Source organism: Nanorana parkeri, unplaced genomic scaffold, assembly GCF_000935625.1.
Source record: "Nanorana parkeri isolate BGI_ZX_2015 unplaced genomic scaffold, ASM93562v1 scaffold355, whole genome shotgun sequence".
Classification (NCBI taxonomy): Eukaryota; Metazoa; Chordata; class Amphibia; order Anura; family Dicroglossidae; genus Nanorana; species Nanorana parkeri.
This window is the reverse complement of record NW_017306623.1, coordinates 287214-308656: the sequence shown is the minus strand read 5'-3', so window position 1 is coordinate 308656 and position 21443 is coordinate 287214. Positions and strand designations below refer to the sequence as shown.

Genomic DNA, 21443 nt, shown 5'->3' with positions numbered 1-21443 from the left:
CAAGGCTGGCCATGAGTACAAGATGTCAGACGGATCTACAGAACCATATAAATACCAAAAAATATTATGATCCTTAAAACCACAGTATTTTTAAATATAAAAAGGATCACTGGGTTAAAGTTATTCTGTGCAAGTCTTCAAAACTATGGGGGATTTTACAAGACTTGCACAGAATGCATCAGAAACCTAACAAGTCAAAACTGTCTGAGGCTATTCTATGGTCTACAATATCTTGTTCACTTCCAGAACCACTGTGTTATAAATTGAAAGCCATCTGTGATTTGTAACATATTTATTATTCCATCTGTAACAATTTCCTTTGCCAAAGATGCATTTGATGCAGTGCAGCAAAAGCTATCAACATGAGAAGAGCAGATTAGCTTTAAGGTAATAGTCTTTGTGTCATTTATTTTTAAAGCCACTCTATCATGAGAGAAGGGGGTAGGCTGCCAATGCAGGCAGCCTTCTGAAAATGCTATATGCCTGTCTGTGTCTGGCTTCAGTATGTGTTAGTCACAGACCTGCAACAATCATACTGTAAATGAGTGTGAGAAAACTGTCAGAACTACTTAGGCCAACCGAGACCGCCTGTCAGTTTTTCAAGTGGACCAGATCAGATGCCCAATGTAAGCCTACGGGCAGCCATGTGTAAATGGTCAGGTCCGGAAAAACAAACGGATCAGAGATCTGTTACGCTGGACCTGATTGTGCCGGGTCGGGAGTAATCTGATGTAAATGAACACGTCTGTTTACATCCGATTCCCCATAGACTGATATGGGGTCCGGCAGTTTCAGTTCTTTCATCCATCACAAGATGTCACAGCGGTGCACGGATCCTCTCTTCTGATTAGCCCGTGTGAAAAAGGGCCTTAGAAGGGCCTTAGAGAGCATTAAATGCACGGCATCTGATGAACAGTCAGGGAACAAGCATTTTGAAAGGAATATTAAGTTAAGGAAGCCACCACTGATCTCTTATGACAGGGCCCCTTTAATACAGCTCTTGTGTACTCTGTACATTCCCTCCAGAATGTACTAGATAGCGATGCAAAATTCCAATGCAACAACAGTAAGCCTAATTCACAAAGCGACATAGCTCTTTAGGGCTGCAATAATGGTATCTCAAGCAAAGTTATCGCATGTGATAATATTGGTTTAGAGGTCACTTTAGCATGCCCTAAGCGCTATAGCAGATGGATGAATTGGGGCCTGTTAATAATTAACTGTAAGTGTTCTAATGGACAGACACCTATTTTTACCTGTTAGAGAAAATTTCTTTTTAGATGGAAAGAAAAATAAAAGTGCTTTGGTCACAAGAATTACTTTTTAGGTTGTTGAAAACATATTTTATTCATGCAAAGATGAACAGACAATGCAACATGTCTATTTACAATTTCCTGTAGCTTTTCTTTTGTGTACAAAGTTCATGCTGAATATAGCAGGAGCACCAGGCCAGCAGTGGTTCAGGGCTTATGTTCCAATATGATGAGTGATCACTTGTAGGATGAGAGAACATGCAAGAAAATCTTTGCAAAACTAACGGGCAGAGGCTGGTGCTGCAGCAATAGGCTGAGGTTGGCAGTGGAGGCACCCAGCGGGTCCGCTCTTACCTGACCACCTGCAAAAATGACAGGGGCGGAGGCGGGTTTTGGACGGTAAGGGATTGTGGCACCTTTCGGTGGGGACTAGGAAAAGGGACAGGAGAGGGAGAGATAATATTAGAGCACCCGCCCAGAATCAGACAAAAACACCACGTTAACAAAGCTGTATTGGAAGAAGATAAGACACTAGTATTAGCTAAATGTGTGCTGTGGAGATTACATCAATGTTATGGTTAACTGATGAGCAATGGCTGCAGTCAAAGACAAGAATGTTCGGGAGAAAACAACACAGCTTGTGTTTAGCACATTGACATACAATGATTATTTTCTTCTTTCTCTACAGCAGTTATCTGTTAAGATTCTCAGCTTGTCTTATGGTTGCGCCTATTAGCAAAGGATAGATGCTTTGTCACTAATTATTGTGTAGACTTGGTTACAGTTATTGTAATCTCAAAAGATATTTTCATTGATTTGAGTTCATGAGTAGGACTAAGTGGGGTTGATTTACTAAAGGAGTAGAGACATTTTGGTTTGCAATAATCCAATGACATGGAGCAATGATTGGGTATGAAAAGTTATTGTGTGATACACATGTGTATAGCCAAATTGTGCATACTGGGACAGGAGCCAATTGACCTACCATCTTTGGAATGTGGGAGTGTCCTGGCTGAGATTTGAACCAAGGACCAAAGTTAACATAGTTTCACCATATTCACTATGGTAAGTAAACAGGCACTTTTCTAAGTCAACATGGTCAACATGATCCACTCATTGAATAATAAATCAACCCCACTGGGTCTATAGATAAAGATTACATTGCGTATATATTATTGGACATAGGTAATTTAGGATCACAGCATTCTCATTGGAGTTGATTTTTTAAATAAGCAGAGAATGCTGTCTTTGAAAAGCAAAAGTTTATTTACATGAATAAGGTAAAACTGATTTCACTTCAATTGTCTAAGTATATGCAAGGGAAATAAGTAACAGGATTTTGCATATAATGAAGTCAACATTCTGTTCTCCTTTCCTATGTCAACCCCGCTAACTGAGAGATAATATTCTCACTTACAAAGGGCATCTTGTGGCTTATTAGATCACCAAAGGGTCTGAAATATGTAATCCTACAGGTTTAAAATCTAAGCTCTATTATTACCAAGTTTATTGCTGACTGTACTGTACTGGTGGACCAATCACACTGCTTTTTTCCATTTACTAAACTGGCCAAGGTCACAGTTATTAACTGATACAGAACTAAGGACAGGGCAGATGAGCTCTGAATTTTGCATGATTCAGCTGAGCGGTGTACATTCTCTGCCCAGGCCATTTGAAATGCCCTTCAATTACCATAGCATGTGCATATTTTTGTTCACTGTGTAATTAGATAATGCCCGTTGATCCTTAATAATATTCCTTAGCACTGCGCTGATTTCCCTACATCAAATCAAATTTTAGACAATCTATTGGAATCATTTAAAGATTTAAGCTGACCCTACACCTATAGATTTTCTGCAGATTTTCTAGGGTCAGATGGAAAAAGTGCAACAGATTCCTCAGGGCCGCCGTCAGGGGGGTAGGCCGATATTGATGTAAGGGGCCCGCCAGCCTTAGGGGCCCGAGCAGCTTACATGGGTATCGGTTGTACAAGTGACAGGCCAGAATGTGGCCCGCCACTCCCCCTCCTACCCGGCAAAAATTGAGCTGTCCGCAAAGTGATGCAGTGCGTTCCGGCCAGAATCGGGCCGGGACACACTGCAAGTGGTGTGGACGACCCCTAAAGGTGCCCATACACTGCACGATTCTCATACACTGCACGATCGTACGAGAATCGTGCACGATTCTCATACACTACACAATCGTACGAGAATCGTGCAGTGTGAATGAAGACGTGCGACCGTTTCTACTGTACGGTCGCACGTCTTTTGTCTAAGGAGCACGCTAGAAAACCAGCCGAAAATCTTACGATTTTCGGCTGGTTTGAACATTGCTCGGGAGACAAATGCCGAACGGGCCGGTGTGCGCACGCGCACACTGCCCGTTTAGCATTGCAGTCATCGGAAGCTCGCCCCTCAGGGGGGCGGGCTTGCGATGATCGCAAGTACGATCTGCCTATCCAAGATGGGCAGATCGTACGTTTTTTAAATTACTTTACAATCATCGCAAGACTAAAGTCTTGCGATGGTTTTAAAGTGTATGGCCACCTTTAGAGCCAGAAGAAGAAGCTGGTGAAGCAGATCTCTGCTTCATCAGCTTCTTTGGGGTCCCTAGGTAATATTAGGGGTATGAAAAACCCCTGATGTCTCCATGAAGAGGACCTGTCACATTATATGTGCTATTACATAAGGGGCTTTTTAGCCTGCTATGTGATGGCAATAAAGCTGAGTGTAAAAAAAAAAAAAATGGTAAAAATTAAAGTAACAAAAATTTAAAATGGAAAAAAATGTTTTTTTAAGTTTCCCCTTTCCGCACGTGCACGCACATACAACGCAAACACGCGTCGGATGCGCCTACATGCAAAAACAAAAATTGCTCCACGTATGTTATGTATCGTCGTGAGCGTCGGAGTGAGAGCAATAATTCTTGGCCCATCAATCACTGATAGCACTAAACTGATGAGCGGTAAAAGCATTTAAAGCGTCGCCTATGGAAAATTTTGGTTATTGTAGTTTTTGCCGGTTTCATGGATGCTCGACATGTTTAGTATCTATTTGCCCGGCGTGACCCCGTCTTTTATATTGTACCAAAAAAATAGCCATTATATTCTGATTCTGTGCACTAAATTTCATTTTAGTGTATTTAATCCTAAAAATACTGGTTTGATAAACATTTGCACGAATACCGTGCGACATAAAAAATTGCAACTAGCATCTTTTTATTCTACAGGACCTCTGCTTTCAGAAAATATATAATTGTTTGGGGGTCTGAAGCTGTTTTCTACCCAAAAATTCAGATTTTATCATGTGTGTGCAAATGTAAGAAATTGCTCCGGGCAGCAAGTGGTTAATGAGCGCGTGATTTGTGTGATATGCGTGTGTTATGAGTGTATAAATATTTGAATATATGTGTGTTTCCCTATGTTGCCTGAGGCGGTGATGATGCGGAACATTTTTTAAACCCGAGCGCCATCGGTATTGCAACGCAATACTAAAGTTATTTTCTGGCTCAGTGTTCTCTGTACAGCATTTACGGTATATGTCAGAGCTATATCAATGTATAATAATAACAGTGTGACTGGCTCAGCATGGTGGCGTTCCACACAGTTTAGTGTAGATGGAGGAATCTGTTGCACTTTTTCCATCTGACCATAGAAAATCTGCAGAAAATCTATAGGTTTATATCTATTAAATCTATATCAAGGCTTAAGCATGGTCTGCTTAAGCCTTGATACTGCTCATGCAATACTGTATATGAAATTCATCATAAATTGGCAATTGCTTTTGAAAATATTGTTACCATGCACAATGTAGAAACTTTTACTCTTAGCTGCACTTTATGATTGAGCCCCTTTAAAACCCCACACCTTTTTTTTTAAGTTAAGGTAGATGTTGGAGAATTCTGCTATTGAGGAGTACAGTGGTAATTAAAACGCATAGTAAGAGCCCCAGGGGAGATAGAAACCCCAAGCGCAGGCTAAATGTTATGAAAGGAGATGGGTTGCCAGATTTTTCATAACTGTTCTTTTCCACATAGGTACAAATTTCCAAGCTCTAGGAATAATGACATACATATTCCTTGCCAGTGAATCACTTTGGAAATCATATTAACACTACTCCTATTATTATTCAATGTGCTGACTTCTCTTCTACAATTGTGGCGAGTGTGTACAGTTAACTTGTTAGGGTTTTTAAAGGTTTCTAATCCTTGTGGTTAAATTAAATCTACATTGAAGAAAACGGGTCTACAGTTGTCACTGTAACATAAGGTGCTAGCTCATGCCTGCTGATTCTTAATAATATTCATTAGCACTGCGCCCAAAATCACTTATGGTTCCTACTGAGTTTGTGAAAGTTGATATGTGTATTAGCATAGGGACGCCACCTCCCTGTAACAATGCTTGCGCATTGCAATAAGTCAATGAAACCAAGAACTTAATTGTGAAATGGAGGATGGGAGCGTGAAAGCAGGATATTTTGGGGAGCTGAAAACTCGTTTTCACCTAAGCAGGTATAGTCTGGTACCACCTATAGAGAAGAAACTTTTGTTCAGGGCAGTATTTAGCCATACTAGTTTACTTTATATACAGAACAAAATGTTATAGTACAAATTTCACTGCAAACCCAGGAAGCCCTCTGACACTGGGTGTGCACTAAACAGAGGTTGCAACTCCTCCAACTTGGACTGCTCTGGCCCTCCTTTCCAAACACTTACAAAGCAATGAGAGAACCATTGTATGGCATTGAGGTGCTGTTATTGGCACAGCATGCAAAGGGAAAAGAAAGAGTGCTCCAGCCAGAAAATTTGAGTTCTATTCAGCCTGCATTAAGCATTTAGGTGGATGCTCAGTGACAATTTGTACCATAACACAGGTTCTTGCAATCCCTCCTTTTAAAAGGAATAGTTAGACTAAAAAATGTCACTTTAATCTGCTCAGATGAAATATTGTTAAACCTATTCAGTAAGGGCAATTGTAATATGCAAAGTACAGTAACTAAGGGCATCCAGTTTTTGTTAGAATACACATTATTGTATCTATTGCAACAACTACTGCAGTATACATTTCGGTCAGTAGTTGGCATATAAGTTTTGTTATATCTATGGTATATACTCTGTTGTATTGAATAAGGTAAATAATAAAGCTGTGGCTTCCTTCCTGTTTTTCCAAGCCATGTGCAGCGTATCAGACTGTGTGCTTGTGTTTCTCTGTGAGGCTGTGCAAGAAGTTCCAACAGTTTTTAGCTAATAGCAGTTAGACGAGTGAAAGATGAAACTTCATTGCTTGTTACTATATGTATTTCTACACATACAAGCAATACACATTATGTATGCACGTATGTCATTCTGCTTGTATAATGTCCAGTGTGTTCAAGATAGTTTTAATCAGTAGCACTGTAGCCATGATCAATTTGCACTAACTTTATCACTTCACTCTTACCTTTCCCACAAAGGGTGCTTTGACTATATAAGTGTTACTACCTACAATATCAAGGCATTTTTATCTTCTTACTGTGGTCAGTCTTGGAATGAGGTGTGGTGTATTTACATTACCGCTACTCCGATACACTGTACCTCCAGCATCACCACACATATCTGCTTCACACACTGGATGATGGCATCAGGGGTACCCGAAATGGTTACTGCCCTCTCTGTGGAGTTTGGCAGCATATCTCCTGCTACCTGCACTTGAGCACCTGTAGACTGCAACAAGGAGAAAGCACAAAAATGTACCAAATATTGTGACATTTTGTGACATATGTTGATATTTGAATTAGCTGTTGTACTATGCTTTTTGGCATACTTTATGAACATATAACATTAATTATACATTATATTAAGCAAGATATTAAAGTGACACTATGGCCACTCTAAAAGTGCTAGGTAGACACCTAGGAGTGCCTGTGAATGTAAACCTTGCAGGACACCTCAAGAGCCCCAAAATCCTGGGTTGTCTATTATACAAATCTGGGCCAGCTACTTTTTTCAAAAGCTCAGGCCTACCCCCATACCTTGCTTTTGGCCCATAACTATGGTGGATGGCCTTACTGACCAGTACTTTCCATATCTACCATTACAACTTTTGTAGTGGCTTTAATTCTATACTGTGTATATAAAACAACTATTAATAGAAAAAGATACACTTTCTGGTGGGTCTTTATTGCCAGAGTGTCAAGTTGAATTTTTCTCACTTTCACTTCAAATCACCAGATAATTGATGTGTGAATATCCTGTTTCGCCATTCTCTATGTCACTGGCTATCAGCTCGATAGCCAGTGACATCAGCATACCATTCCAGGAGCTTATGACTAAAGAAAGCTGAGATATGAATAGTTTGGAAAACATAAATCTACCTACAGATACAGTCACATTCAGCATTCTCAATGGAGTAGGCTGGGGGCAGGTTGTGAAAAGTCTCTTCTAACCTAAATTGGCTGATAATGTAGAAATACAGGATATATTAGTTTAAAGTGACATTAAAGTCAAACTTTTTTTTGCCCCTTCCCAATCCTGCTGTACGGACTTACCTTGAATGATGCCTCTTGATTCGATCATCTTCTTCTTTACTGTCGTCTTCAGCTGTCCCTCCAGCGCTGGTGCGGTCTCCGATCCAGCGCTGACTCCTCTGTGTTAGCTAGCACTTCCTGTGCCACGGAGTCTGTGCGGGTGCACGCTGCTCCATAGACTTACCCTGTGTCTCTCCTAGTCTCCCGGACGAAGATCTGAACTGCGCATGCGCCGCGCCCCAAGATCCTTTGCGGCCACCTGAGACACTTCAGATGTCCGGACGGCAGCGTGCGGCAAAGACACAGGTAAGTTTTAACCTGTTTGAAAATGTTTTTTTTTTTTTTAAATCTTGCTAGCAGTACATATATGGGAAAAAAACGCTGAGGGTTTATTAACCCTTCAAAGCCTTGGTTCCCAACTGGTGGGTCGTAACCCAAAAGTGGGTCATGACTCCGTGTTCAGTGGTTCACCGCATTCCTTCCAATTTTCTAAGTGAGAGGCTCCTCAGCTTCCCCCTAGCACAGCATTGTCTGTTCTTGGGCCAAGCAGCCATTCAAAATGTGCTGCCCGGTGCCAAGTGTCAGCTTGAGGTGGGGTGGGATGGAGCCATGGCTGCGAGGGAGCTTCATCCATATGTTCATTGCTTAAAGCTCCCTTGTGCGCACATCTACAGGGCAAAGAAGGGAGCAAGCAATGCACATATGGATGGAGCTCCATCACAGCACAGGAGCCCGCACTGGACCCCATGCTGAGGACAGTCCATAGGGAGACTGGGTGGATCTTAAAAAAATTAATTAAAAAATAAATACATTTTGTTTTGGAGTGTGTATGTGTGTGTGAGAATGTCTGCAAGTGTGTGAGATTGTGTCTGTCATTGTTTTTGAGGGCCCATTCACATTAGTGCAGTGCGTTAATCACACAGTCCTGTGCGATTAAGGCACTGTACCACGCAAACCCACCTACTGGGCATTCTGGTGCGGCAGATGTGTTGCCATTCATTTGAATGGCACCCCAAACCCACCTCCCACCAACAGTTTGATTTCCCGCATCCGAACGCTCTGTACCGCAATGTCATGCGTTCCATTGCAGTGCAACTTGGGTCACGACTTAATGACCAAGAACAAATGTGGGTCCTGAGGTTACACAGGTTGAGAACCACTGGCTTAAAGGATATGAAATAAAATGTCAAATGTCTCACAATGTTTTAAATTTTTTTACATATGTAAACTTTTACAAATAATAATTGTTAATGGTATTTTTATGTAAGGTACCTGGTATTTCAGTTCAACTGACCTTTCAAATCACCCAGTGCACTAACCTCTCTGATCTCTTTGATCTTGGAGCCACCTTTTCCAATCAAGGAACCACACTGGCTTGCTGGTACCACAAGCCTTAAAGTGACTGGTGGTTTGCTGGTTGCAGTGCTGTTACTCATTGAATTTATGATATCCTAGGAAGAAAAAATACTTTAATCCAGTGTAAGGATTTTGTGCCCTGTAGTAAAATTTAGATTAGAAGATTCTGTTCAGTGATGGTGACATACTGCCCTCTGCAGCATGATTCAAATATTACTAGTTAATTTACACTCTGTTCTTGCCTTTAATTAAAATTGTATTGAAATGTAAGTAAACTACTCTCAATATGCAAAGAGAGACAACCAACAGTGTCTGCACATACCTTAGTAATCTTTTACGGTCATCCTGAAATTTAGGGTGCTATAATAGGCAAATACCGTTGTGCACTAGGAATGTAGTGCATTTTGCACCCTTTTTTGTTTCCCATATTTAACTATAGGTTGTTTGAAGTGATTGGTGACTTCACTGACCAACAGCTGGGTAAGAGAGAACCAAAGAGCGAACTTCGAAGATGAAGTTATTATTATTATCAAAAAAAAGCTTTTTGGTGGGGCTGTAAAAGATTACTAAAGGTATAAGGAGGCAGCACTAGGTGCCTGTACTGGACTTCAGAAGGCAGTTTACCTACTTACATTTCAGTATGGATATGTTGAAAAGCAGAAGTCTAGGCAACTAATTAAAAAAAGTGACATATTCAAATACATTATCAGGGTTTTTCACAAAAGGATGAAGAGTTTGGAGAAGGCAGGAGAAGTGAAAAATCTAGGACAACATAGCTGAACTGGAATATGAGGTGAATTGGGGACTTTTTCCAAATTAGCTATGTTGTCCTAGATTGTTCACTTCTGCCTTCTCCAAGCTCTTTACCCTTTTGTGAATAACCATGTGTATATATATATATATCTCTCTCCCAGAGTGAATATGTTTAATAAATGTTCTTCAGCATTATCCTTCTGGCTTAGATATTAACTCTGTGGGCAGTAAAAAAGGGCGGTTAAATGCTAATGGGGCAGCTGGTTACCAAAATCTATAGACAGGTTAGTGATGACCCTGGTTTTTCTGGCGGCTCCTTTGGGACTAAGACTATGAATGCTGGTTAATTCACACAGAATGAATGTTTTGCTGGACCAATAGCTATGCAATTTTTTTTATAAATAGACCTATAAGTGAATAGTCTAGTCCTATCCAACACACACATTTAGGATTGTGTCACATGCTAGTTTGTTTCTGCTGCAAGGACAACATTTTGAGGAATAGTATTTTTCCAGTAAAAGTTCATCTAGAACACAGAGTAACGCAGACTCATATCCATTCACACATTCAGTGACCCTGAATTCTGCTCATCCTTTTACTCCAGTTTTTGTCATTTACTCACACCATTGTTTACAATCATTCATTTTCTTTGTTGATTTATTGAACACTTTCATTACAATGTACTACTTTTTTTTAACAATAGTAGCAATAGTAGTTGTTGGGTTAAGTCAAAAGAGTGCTTTTTTCGTGCACCTGACAATCAACCACTTTAAGCAACACTGACCCTGTTGTATTTTGAAGCATGTTACATTGTTTTCAGCATTCTCACATTGCAGTATATTGTTGGATCCAGTGCAATACAATGGAACACAATTTTGTAGAAAAAAATCTGAAGGGCTGCCATTGCTTAACTCTCCTTCTTAAAGGAGAACTATGAGGTGAGTGCTTTTCACTAACCTCATAGTTCTAGCCGACCTGTGACAATGAGACTGTCACAGGTCGGCTCAGTAGATCGGGAAGTGAGCGAACACATACCGGCGTTTGCTCACCTCTCGATCCTGTCACAGCTCTCTGCCGTGACAGGGGAGTGGCTGGATTCCCCCCTCCCCGCTCCGATCCTCCAGTGCTGACTGGCAGACCGGACGGGGGTGGGGGCGGGTACAGCTGGCTCTGCCTCTAGATAGACATAATTGTCGGGATCCGCTTCAACTGTGGCGTCTCAGTATACCGCGAGCTGTAGCTCGCGGTATACTGAGCTTAGGGTGACGGGATGACGGTAGTATGTATCCTCCCGTTACCCTAAGGAGAACTATGGGGAAAAGCCCTAACCCTATAGTTCTCCTTTAAGTCATTTATTCTCCCTCTGCAGCTCTCTGGAGTAGCACTGCACCATCATAAAACATGCCTCTGGCCACTTATGTTTCTGTCCCAGTATTGAAGCCACTGTATCAGCATGACAGGCATGCAACTTGCATTTCAAAAGGATTGGTGAGAAATGGCAGCCTACATACTTCACTGGCTAATTTTAATACATACAAGTTTAAAATGCCTGGCATGTTTTAATATATACAGATATGCATACTGAAAACAGACAGCGCCCTCTTCGTCAGCCTCCACCAAGAACAGATCTCAGCTCTTCTCACTCCCAAAACCTCACATTTTTACATGATATGTGAAGATACTTCCCGGTGCCCTTGAGGACGGCAGGTCCACCTTCAGGTGGATGTGGAAGAACTGTTCTTACTGAGCGAGTGCTGTGGTGTACATCACTCTTTCTAGATATGCAATATAGATAGATAGATAGATAGATAGATAGATAGATAGATAGATAGATAGATAGATAGATAGATAGATAGATACTGCTGATCGCGCCTAGCTGGCAGCAAGACTTAATGTAGAAAATATAATCTAAGAAGAAATGTCAGAACCAAAACCAGGTGATGTGTAACCAACAGGCGTATTAAGCCCAGGTCAGAGCTGTTCAAGCTTGCACCAAAATAGAAAAGACAAAAAGGAAGTAGATAGATAGATAGATAGATAGATAGATAGATAGATACTGCTGATCGCGCCTAGCTGGCAGCAAGACTTAATGTAGAAAATATAATCTAAGAAGAAATGTCAGAACCAAAACCAGGTGATGTGTAACCAACAGGCGTATTAAGCCCAGGTCAGAGCTGTTCAAGCTTGCACCAAAATAGAAAAGACAAAAAGGAAGGACAGGTAAGTTAGGATAATAGAGAGTGCACAGCAGATCCTCCATAACTGCCTGCTCCGATGGTGCCTGATTTCTGCAGAATCAGTGGTAGTGAGAAGTGTGCAATGGGAACTTTCATATATAGGAAACCAGATCCAAGATTAGAAAAAACAAGCTTGTAGTGCAGGATGAAAAGCCAAAGAATCAGTTAGTAATCCAAAACAGGTTCCAAAAACTGCTCCAAAAGCTGCTTATAGGACATGCAAAGAGCTTTCTGAGGATCAAAGACAGGTGAACAAGGGCAGGGCAGTCAGCAAGTTCAGGTCACACAGCAAATGCAGATCCTGGACCTGACCATATACTGTACATCATTATACATACATTATTTGGACTATATAGAAAACAATGAATGTGTTTTTATGAAAACTATTATTAAAATCTGGGCACAATTTCTGAAACCTGTATGAAATGAATAGTGATTTGAAAGCGTTACCTCTTCGAATTTATAAGCAATCATGGCAAAGGCCTTGAATATAGCATCTGTTGGTCCAGTTATTGTAACAATCCTTTCTGGACAGTTCCCTTCCGAAATGTTAATTCGAGCTCCACTCTATATAACAAAAAACATTATTATATCATTATTACCATACACTGTTTGTAATGTTAATGAAGTTAAACCTAATGTTCCCCCATCTAAGACATTTGATCGAGAGTAATGCAAGAAAAAAAACCCCAACAGAGAGTCAAGACTTTATTCTAGATTTTATCCTATACTAGCAAACTTGTGCCAATAGAATTGTATTGTAGGCAGAGTGTCATGAAAGGGTCCACGCTTATATATAGGCTTATATATTACTACAGTACTCGGTACAAGTACAAGTACCAATACTTTTCCAGCTCCAAGACTAGACTAGAGAAAAATTCAAAAGTTAGGAGGCAGCTGTCATTTGTAAGGAGCACACGGAGCTCCTGGGATTTGTGCATCTCTGTTTCAATGTATGATTTTGATTTTATAAATATAAATAAAAGTATGCACCGATACCAGTTTTGCGAGTACAAGTTAGGAGTACTGGTACATGCCCAAGTACTTACAAATACGAGTACTGATACATTTTTGTTTAGTGTCATGTGACAGTTTTTGTAAAACAATATCGACTAATGATTTCAGGACAGTGGTGGAGCACCAGAGCCAGGTCCCAGCTGCAACCGCTGCAACCCTTTTAGTTCTCGAGAAAATGCAAAGTATCTGCATTGGTACTCGAAAAGTATCGGTGCATCCCTACTTTTAAGATAATAATAATAATATTAATAATATTATTATTATTATTCAAGATTTATATAGTGCCCACAGTTTCTGCATCACTCTACAATATCAGGAAGACATTACAGTCACAATACAAGACAAGATGGTAAGAAGGGCCCTGCCCATGAGAGCTCACAATTTAAATAAAATGTCTTATAATATCACTCACCTCTTCCCTCATTTTCTTCACAGTTTCTCCTTTCTAAACAAAAAAGTAAAAACAAATGCCATTATTAATTCTATGATGTCATTTAGTTTACCTGTCCTTTTTTGCACAGCAAAAACATCTATTACCACTAGGTGGCAATAAGATTACTTAAAGACCTGCAAAATCATTTGATATGTATGCAACAGGGGTGCCCAAATAATGTCCCAGGGTTGGGGATCAATAGGAGGAAATGACCTAGCGCCTATGATCAGTGAGAGGTGAAAGAATACCCCATTCTTTGTGTCAGTGTGAGAAATAATGTTGTTGTTGTTGTTGGTGGGATAAATTATGAACCATGATTTATATCAGAGAAGAAATAGTGCCTCATCATTGTTGTTAGTGGAAGGAATAATGCCTAATTGTTGGTGTCAGTGGATGTAATAATGCCCCATCAGTGGTGACAGTGGGGGAAATTGAGCCCATTCTTGGTATCAGTGGGGAAAATTACACCCCATCATTTGTGACAGTGGAATAAATAGTGCCTTATCATTGGAGTAAGTGGAGGAAAAATTGCCTTAAGGGTCGGATAAAAGCAAACAAAGGACTTCATGTGGCCCGCAGGCCACAGTTTGGGTACCAGTGGTGTACAGTTTACTCTCTCCCTCTCTCTGCTGTAATTTGCTGCAGACAACAGCAAGAAATAAATATCAGCTTTAAGCAGTTATCATGTTATGCATCAATGGCAGGTATGAACACATTATGCCTCCCCCCTGTCTCCCAGTGAAGTTAAAATGGAACTCATTTTTTCTTTTAAAAACATTGCTGGCAGATGGGCTGTTATGGCAAAATAGATGGGTGGTGTACAGATTCTTTAAAGTTGAACGCGAGATGGCATTCCAGAGTGTGAACTTCGTTTCTTCATTTCCATGGCATCCTGAATGTTAAATATGAGTGACTGGTGAAACCCAATGAAACTTCAAACTTACTTCCTGTGTGGTAGCACGTTTTCTACTTGTAGAGGTTGTAATGGTGCTTTTTAAGGTATTCCATACATCTTAATATAAACGGACTATAAATCAAACTCCAAATAGCAATAATCCAATATCATTACATATGAATAATTTAAATATATAGATAAAAAATATGATAATGTAAACATGCCATGCTTGCTGTGGGAATGACTGCAGACATGGTACAATACTAGCCCATAAAAGATTTCATTAATATGTGAAGCTACCAATCCTATATAGTTAATCCTTGCAGAAATTAGGTTCAATCGTTCACAAGAGTTATATGTGTTTTGCACACATAGCAAAGATAAAGTCCACAAAGGTTTCCTAAGACAAGTTTTATTTGCTGTGTTATGTAGGAAACAGATAATAAAGTAATAAAGTTTGACCAAACATTATTAGCATTGTATTTAGGGGTCTATTCACAAAGCTGCCGAAGGATCTGGCCGTAGCTTCGGCCGATCCTTTGGCTAGCTTCGGCACCAGGACCCCTTCGGGTCAGGAGAACCGAGGGGGTGCTGTACGGCTATTCACAATATTGCAAATTGCAAATTGAAATAGCCAATAGTAAACTCTCAATGCTTTTGAATGGGAATTTTTTTTTTCCTCTATTCTGACATCGCTCGTGCCAGAATGAAGAAAAAAAGACACAGCGGGGTTTCTCTCCTTGGCGGCCGGGAGCGGGGGGCTCCCGGGGCCCCAGGGAGAGTTTTTACATTTTTTTAACTTTTTTTTTTACAGCAGCAGAGCCGCCGGACAATAGGAAACTATTGGGCGGAGCTAGCTGTCACTGCTAGCTCTGCACAATCGTTTTCTATTTACTTTTTTCTACTTTTTTCACTCTTTTTCTGTTCTGCTCGGTGCCTCTGAGGGACCGAGCAGAACAGCCGAGCCAAATGCCGCTCGGCGGCATTCGGCTATTCTCTCACTGCTGTTCGGGATCTTTCAGAATAGCCCGAACAGCAGTGTGAAGCCTGCCGGAGGTTCGGCTCAGCCGATCCAGATGTTGGATCGGCTGAGTCGAACTCCTTCTGCACTTCGGATCAGCCGAACATGCTGAGCATGTTCGGCTGTTTCGAAGCCACACGAAGCAAGCCGATGTACGGCTGATTTCAGCCGATATACGGCTGAAATCAGCCGTACCAGCCTGAAGTGAATAGCCGAACAGTGTTCGGCTCACTTCACTTCTGATCGGTCATTCACTCGGCTGCCCTCGGCAGCTTTGTGAATAGACCCCTTAGGTTGAAACTGCACTAAACTATAGCAACTAATCATTATGACAAACCTATACTAGCTAGATAAGAGCAGGGTGTTACTTAAGACTAAAGCACATTTGTCAATAAAAAAACTAGAACATGTGTACTGAATCCAGTAGACCTGATTTATTAAAGCTTATGAAGGTAAGCCAGTGCAGTGATCAGACACCCAAGTCGCCCATGATGCAAGCAGACACAATGATGTTGACATTATTTTCTAATGTTTTTGGGCGTATCTGACCACTCTTAGGGATTTTATAGCTCACATCTTAACATCTCATGTAGGAACCTAACAGCATAAAATACAGACTCATATTAACAAAGGCGACTGTAAAAAAAATGTAAAAAGCCATAATGCATGCTCTGCTGCACAGTGCATATGTGCAGATATTCCCGCTGTGGTCACAGCAAGCGTACGTACACAATTTCATACACAGCTTCTTGGAATGCAGGTTTTTTTCAAGATAAATATACATGCACTGCCTTTAATGTTCTGTAGGTTGTTTTTTAGGTACAATATTTGGCATGCAAAATCTTTAGTGCACTTAATCAGAACAGAAGGCACAAAAGCAGCATTAATTGATGTCAACTAGGACCACACTGCACACTTTATATATCAGTGTACAATTTGCTAAAAGGATTAAGGGATCACATTCGCTATGCTAGCATATATACTGTATGACACCACTGTTCTCACTGGCTAGCTGCAATATGAACATTAAAAACGTTGTTTATGTATAAAAGAAGGACACCATTATATGGTCACTATTAATGTGAAATAACCATTATTCTAAACTTTTTCCAGCTAATAAAGAAACAGGGAAAAAGTGAAGGGATGCAAAATCTTTGTCATACCAAGACACATCAATCAAACCAAGGGAAGGCTTATTACATGCGAGTAAGTGGCTATACGACAAGCTACATTTACATATTATATAATCATGCCTAGAGTAATTCATGAATATATAAGAATTTGTTTGCTACTTTACCTGGTGCCTTACTTAGTTGTGTTTTTGAGTATAAGTATACTTTAAATTACGGATGCACCAATACCGGTTTTTCAGTAACGAGTACGAGTACTGATATTTATATTTCAGTACTCGCCGATGCCGAGTACCACTACCGCTACATCAGGCAGCATACAGCCGGCTTCCCAGGCAATCAGGAAGCCAGGCGGCGTGTCATTACCCACCGCCCAACTTCTTGATTGCATGGAAAGGCATCGAGGCCGGCCAAACAGATCTGACAATATGGTGACACGACCCCCACCCTGCAGACACCTCATTCCCCTCATGTAGATCCTTAGCAGCAATCATTACCGTACCAGTCCCTCGGCCAGCTGGGCAGACACCGCTCTCCAAGCTCTCCCGGATCTGCCCACGTCTCCTGTGTGTACAGCGCCCAAATGATCGTCCCTCACCCTGCTACTGCGCATGCGCAGACTTCCCAGCGCTCTCATTCAGCAATCCTGTCCATGCACAGTAGCAGACTGAGGGCCGATCACGCGGATGCTGTGCACACAGAAGACATGGGAAGATCCCGGAGAGCGGTGTCTGCCCAGCTGGCCAGGGGACTGGCACATTTATGACTGTTGCTAAGGATCTATGTGAGGGGAATGATTTGTCTGCAGGGTGGGAGTCGTGTCACCATATTATCAGATTTGTTTGCCCAGCTTGACACTGATTGGCTGGGAAGCCGTCTTCCCGGCCAATCAGCATCGAGGCGGCCAAACGACATGGAGCCAGCTTCCCGTCTCCATGTTCGCTATCGGCACTGCCGGAAAGAGGAAATCTCCCTCTGACTGGAAGTTCCCGTATCGGGAAAGGTATCGGAACATTTGGGCGAGTACGAGTACTCGCCCAAATACTCGGTATCGGCACTGATACCGATACTAGTATCGGTATCAGTGCATCCCTACTTTAAAGCACTGTCTGTTTTCAGTGTTACACTGTTACATTCTTGAATTAACAACTTCTGTACATGTAATAGAACAAAGCAAATTAAATCAGATCTTACTTTTCCAATTATGCTTCCAACTTCCTGCAAAAAATAATAATAATATCAATTTTTTATCAGGGTTTCTAAAGGTTACCTTTCAAATACATGCCGAAAAAGCAATACAATAATAAATTTACCTCAAAACTTAAAAAATATTCCATAATCGATGTTTGCTCAATTTGTTAATAGACAGCTAATATGTATTGTTATCTGGTCTAATTGTCCCTGTATTTGTCTGGTATAAATATTAAAGGTGAAATATGACAATATAAAAGCTGAACTCCAGGCAAACATCTACATACTCAGATAAAATAAATACACACAAGGGAGCTGTTTTACCTGCAAATGGATTGTATTTTTGTTAACTCAGTCATTAAATGTACACAACTGTCACACAGCACAGCCAGGTTGATGACATCAGTTACAATTAAGAAATACTGTGGTGTCCTCTCTCCACCCCCAGCCTTCTGACTGGACTGTGAAAGTGCAGATACATACTGATGAAGTCATACCTCTGCTCACTCTGCCCTCTATTTCTATGTTCCTTGTGAACACCTGATTGGCTTTCAGTGATTCCCCTTCCTTTCCCAGTCTGAGTGCTGCTGCATAGGGGCTTGCATTAGGTTGATAAGTCAAATTTGGATACTTACAACAATAGCTACATTAAAAAATAAATGTCTTTATCGTGCATTGAGGGACTATTGAATGAATATTCTATTTTATTCTTTAATCAAGATATTTTTCGATGACTTCAATAAAGAACGCTGCTTGAGCTAGTGTCTTCACACCAGATATCACTGCTGGTATATCCTCAGTTAAGATTTGGAGGCCGTAGCTGAACCCCACTGTGGGCACTGGGCTCTGTTTGTGGCACTTTTAAGACCTTTGTAGAATATTTTAGTTGGCCCCAGAGTGCTCTCCAGGTCCAGAGCCACGGCAAAGCCTCTGATGTTACCCAGTCTTTAAAGATTTGCATTCTGAGTAAGCCTCTGGTTGCGGTGAGGCTAACCTGGAATATGGATTCACTGTTCTCCAGTCTCACTCCACTACCCACTGTCAAGGTGGCACTTTTGCTGCTGTGGAGGAGATAACCAGCAGTAGATGTACCTGAGAGGAGCAGACAATCAGGGACTGTGGGGCTCAACCCTGGCTGGATCTTGAGCGTAGGTTTTCAAAGACGATCCCACGGGAAAGCAGGCAACGCAGGATCCCCCAAGGCATGTCACCTTTTCGTCAGTTTTCACCAGGGGCCCCTTCAGGGTAGTTTGGATTCATCTGCTTCCTGACCCCTGAAACCCCTAAATTCACCCTGCTCGACACACCAGGAACAACCGAGAACACAGATATGGTGAATGTTTGGTTGTCCTCCACATTGTCAGTTGAGGCCCATTATTCCATCAGGTAGCAATTCCTTGTTTACCTGTCTCATTCTGGAACACCAGGTAGATTATCTGTGTCTTTTTTCCTTGGTCATGGCAATTTACCTATTTTCCTTTGTCCCACTTTTTCAACTAGCTTTTATCTGCCATTGATAGTTTTAAAGTTTGTTGTAATAGATTCTCGATCCACTGGATCTTTAAAGGAGAACTATGAGATGAGTGATTTCCACTCACCTCATAGTTCTAGCCGACCTGTGACAATGAGACTGTCACAGGTCGGCTCAGTAGATCGGGAGGTGAGCGAACACATACCGGGTTCGCTCACCTCTCGATCCTGTCACGGCTCCCTGCCGTGGCAGGGGCTGGATTCCCCTCTCCCTGCTCCGATCTGCCAGCGCTGACTGGCAGAACGGACGGGGGAGGGGGCGGGTACAGCTGGCTCTGCCTCTAGATAGGCAGAGCCAGCTGTCACTCACGCAGCTGGGCGGATCCCGACGTCCAGGTTGGGATCCGCTCCGGCTGTGGCGTCTCAGTATACCGTGAGCTGTAGCTCGCGGTATACTGAGCTTAGGGTAGCGGGAGGACGCTAGTTTGTGTCCTCCCGTTACCCTAAGGAGAACTATGGGGAACAACACTGACCCCATAGTTCGCCTTTAAGTGGCTGTTGCCCACTCTGCAGTTAGACTGCTTTTAGACACCAAATTCTTTTTTAACTTACTGCAAATTCTGTTTATAAAAGTCCATTCAGGGACATATGTCGGTCCCTCTGTGTTATGATCTTGTGTATTGCTTGTTCCCAAAACTGAGGCATGATGGTTGGAGGCAGGGTTGCTCAGGTGCTAACTTAATATTCTTTTGTTTGCCCATATCCAAACCTCCTGAAGGTGGCAGTATAACCCAAAAATTTGAAATACAAAAAAACAACAGCACTGTTCCTCCATGGCCAGATTAGGGAAAACTTCGGGTGCATGCTGGTTGGGCGTGACCTCACTCCAATATCATCAAATTCAATACTGAAAAGAATTTGGACGTACACTGCAAAAATCACTGGATTACTTCATTGTAGCTCGTACAGCTTCACATAGTCCTGCCTTAGGTCTGTTCCTCTCTAACAAGTTTCACCCAATCAGCAACCTACAATAACGTTTTCCAGTGAAGTTTGCGGTGTGCAGCCAGATTCTTTTCAGTATAGGATCCCAAAATGTTAAAAATTACTACCCTCCTGTGTCCCTCAATGGCCCTCAAGAAAAAAGATCTTACGATAAGTAAGATAAATCTTATTTGAATGATTTACTATTGTCTTTTTATCTGCCTGTTTTTTTTTAACTATTCTAAGACTTCTAACTTCAAAAAAGATGTGGATAAGACATCCTATTTAGCCTTAAGTTGTTATGTCCTCTCCTGCCCACAACCCCATTTTTTCCTCCCTGAGAACTGGGGGTCTATATATATAACTTTTTTCACCCAAGATTCACACATTTCCAATTAGATTTACTCAGAAAAAATGAGAAACGTGGGTGAAAGTTGTAGGAATCTTGTGTGAAAATATTTATAAATAGTCCCCCAGGTATTATTGTGGAGTATGATAGCCCTCACGCTATGATAGCCCAGGATGTGGGCCAGTTGTAAACTGGAGTGTAACATGATAAATGAGCAGGCTTGGCAAATGTAGGAGATATCATTTTGATTGTTAATTGGGCTTTCTCTCTGCCTCTGTATTTTGCTATATTCCTTGAAAAATAAATAAATATATACTAAGAAAAATGTGGAAGCTATTATGTGTAAAAAAAAATAAGCTTCTCCAAGTAAATCATGATATAATACATATGTATAAATGATTAATGATCAGATCAGTGTCTGATTGGCAATATACGTTCTGTGTCATATAAGAAAACAAGAAAAGGTACCCGTTTTTTGGAATTAGGCTAACTTTACCAGACAAACAGCAGAGTCTCATACCTTTCCATGCATTAGAAGACGAATTGTCAATGTGACATTTAAACCCCCTTCTGACACTTTGGACTCCATGTTCTAAATATAAGAGGGACAGTTCTATGGGTCACCTGTAAAATAAAGCCATAACTTAGATCACTGACAATTTTAAGTACAAGACCTTACAAGATAAATTGTATAAGATTTGTATCAATAACCATATTTAGTATGCTATCCCATAATAAATCTAGGCTATTATACCATAACAGATCTAATTTTATGTAATAAAGTCCAACAGGGAGGGGTGTCTGTCCACCATTAGGGGAGCAAGTAGGTTGCTCATAACTCATCCCATACT

At 41.2% G+C, this 21443-nt stretch overlaps 1 protein-coding gene across 3 annotated transcripts in view; it reads right to left on the bottom strand.

The window, feature by feature from the left end:
• PCBP3 (poly(rC) binding protein 3) overlaps nucleotides 1–21181 on the bottom strand; it is a 41636-nt gene extending 20455 nt beyond the window's left edge. For 2 of the 3 annotated variants that reach the window (XM_018558734.1, XM_018558735.1), the window contains exons 1-7: nucleotides 21113–21181; nucleotides 17793–17816; nucleotides 13532–13564; nucleotides 12553–12669; nucleotides 9076–9207; nucleotides 6825–6953; nucleotides 1608–1682 (exon numbers count right to left, since the gene is read on the bottom strand). In XM_018558734.1, coding sequence (XP_018414236.1) covers nucleotides 1608–1682; nucleotides 6825–6953; nucleotides 9076–9207; nucleotides 12553–12669; nucleotides 13532–13564; nucleotides 17793–17816; nucleotides 21113–21181 — 579 coding nt within the window. Of the gene's footprint in view, nucleotides 1–1538; nucleotides 1683–6824; nucleotides 6954–9075; nucleotides 9208–12552; nucleotides 12670–13531; nucleotides 13565–17792; nucleotides 17817–21112 lie in introns of all 3 variants that reach the window. The other variant, XM_018558732.1, reaches the window with a different exon arrangement.
• Nucleotides 21182–21443: the final 262 nt, after the last annotated feature.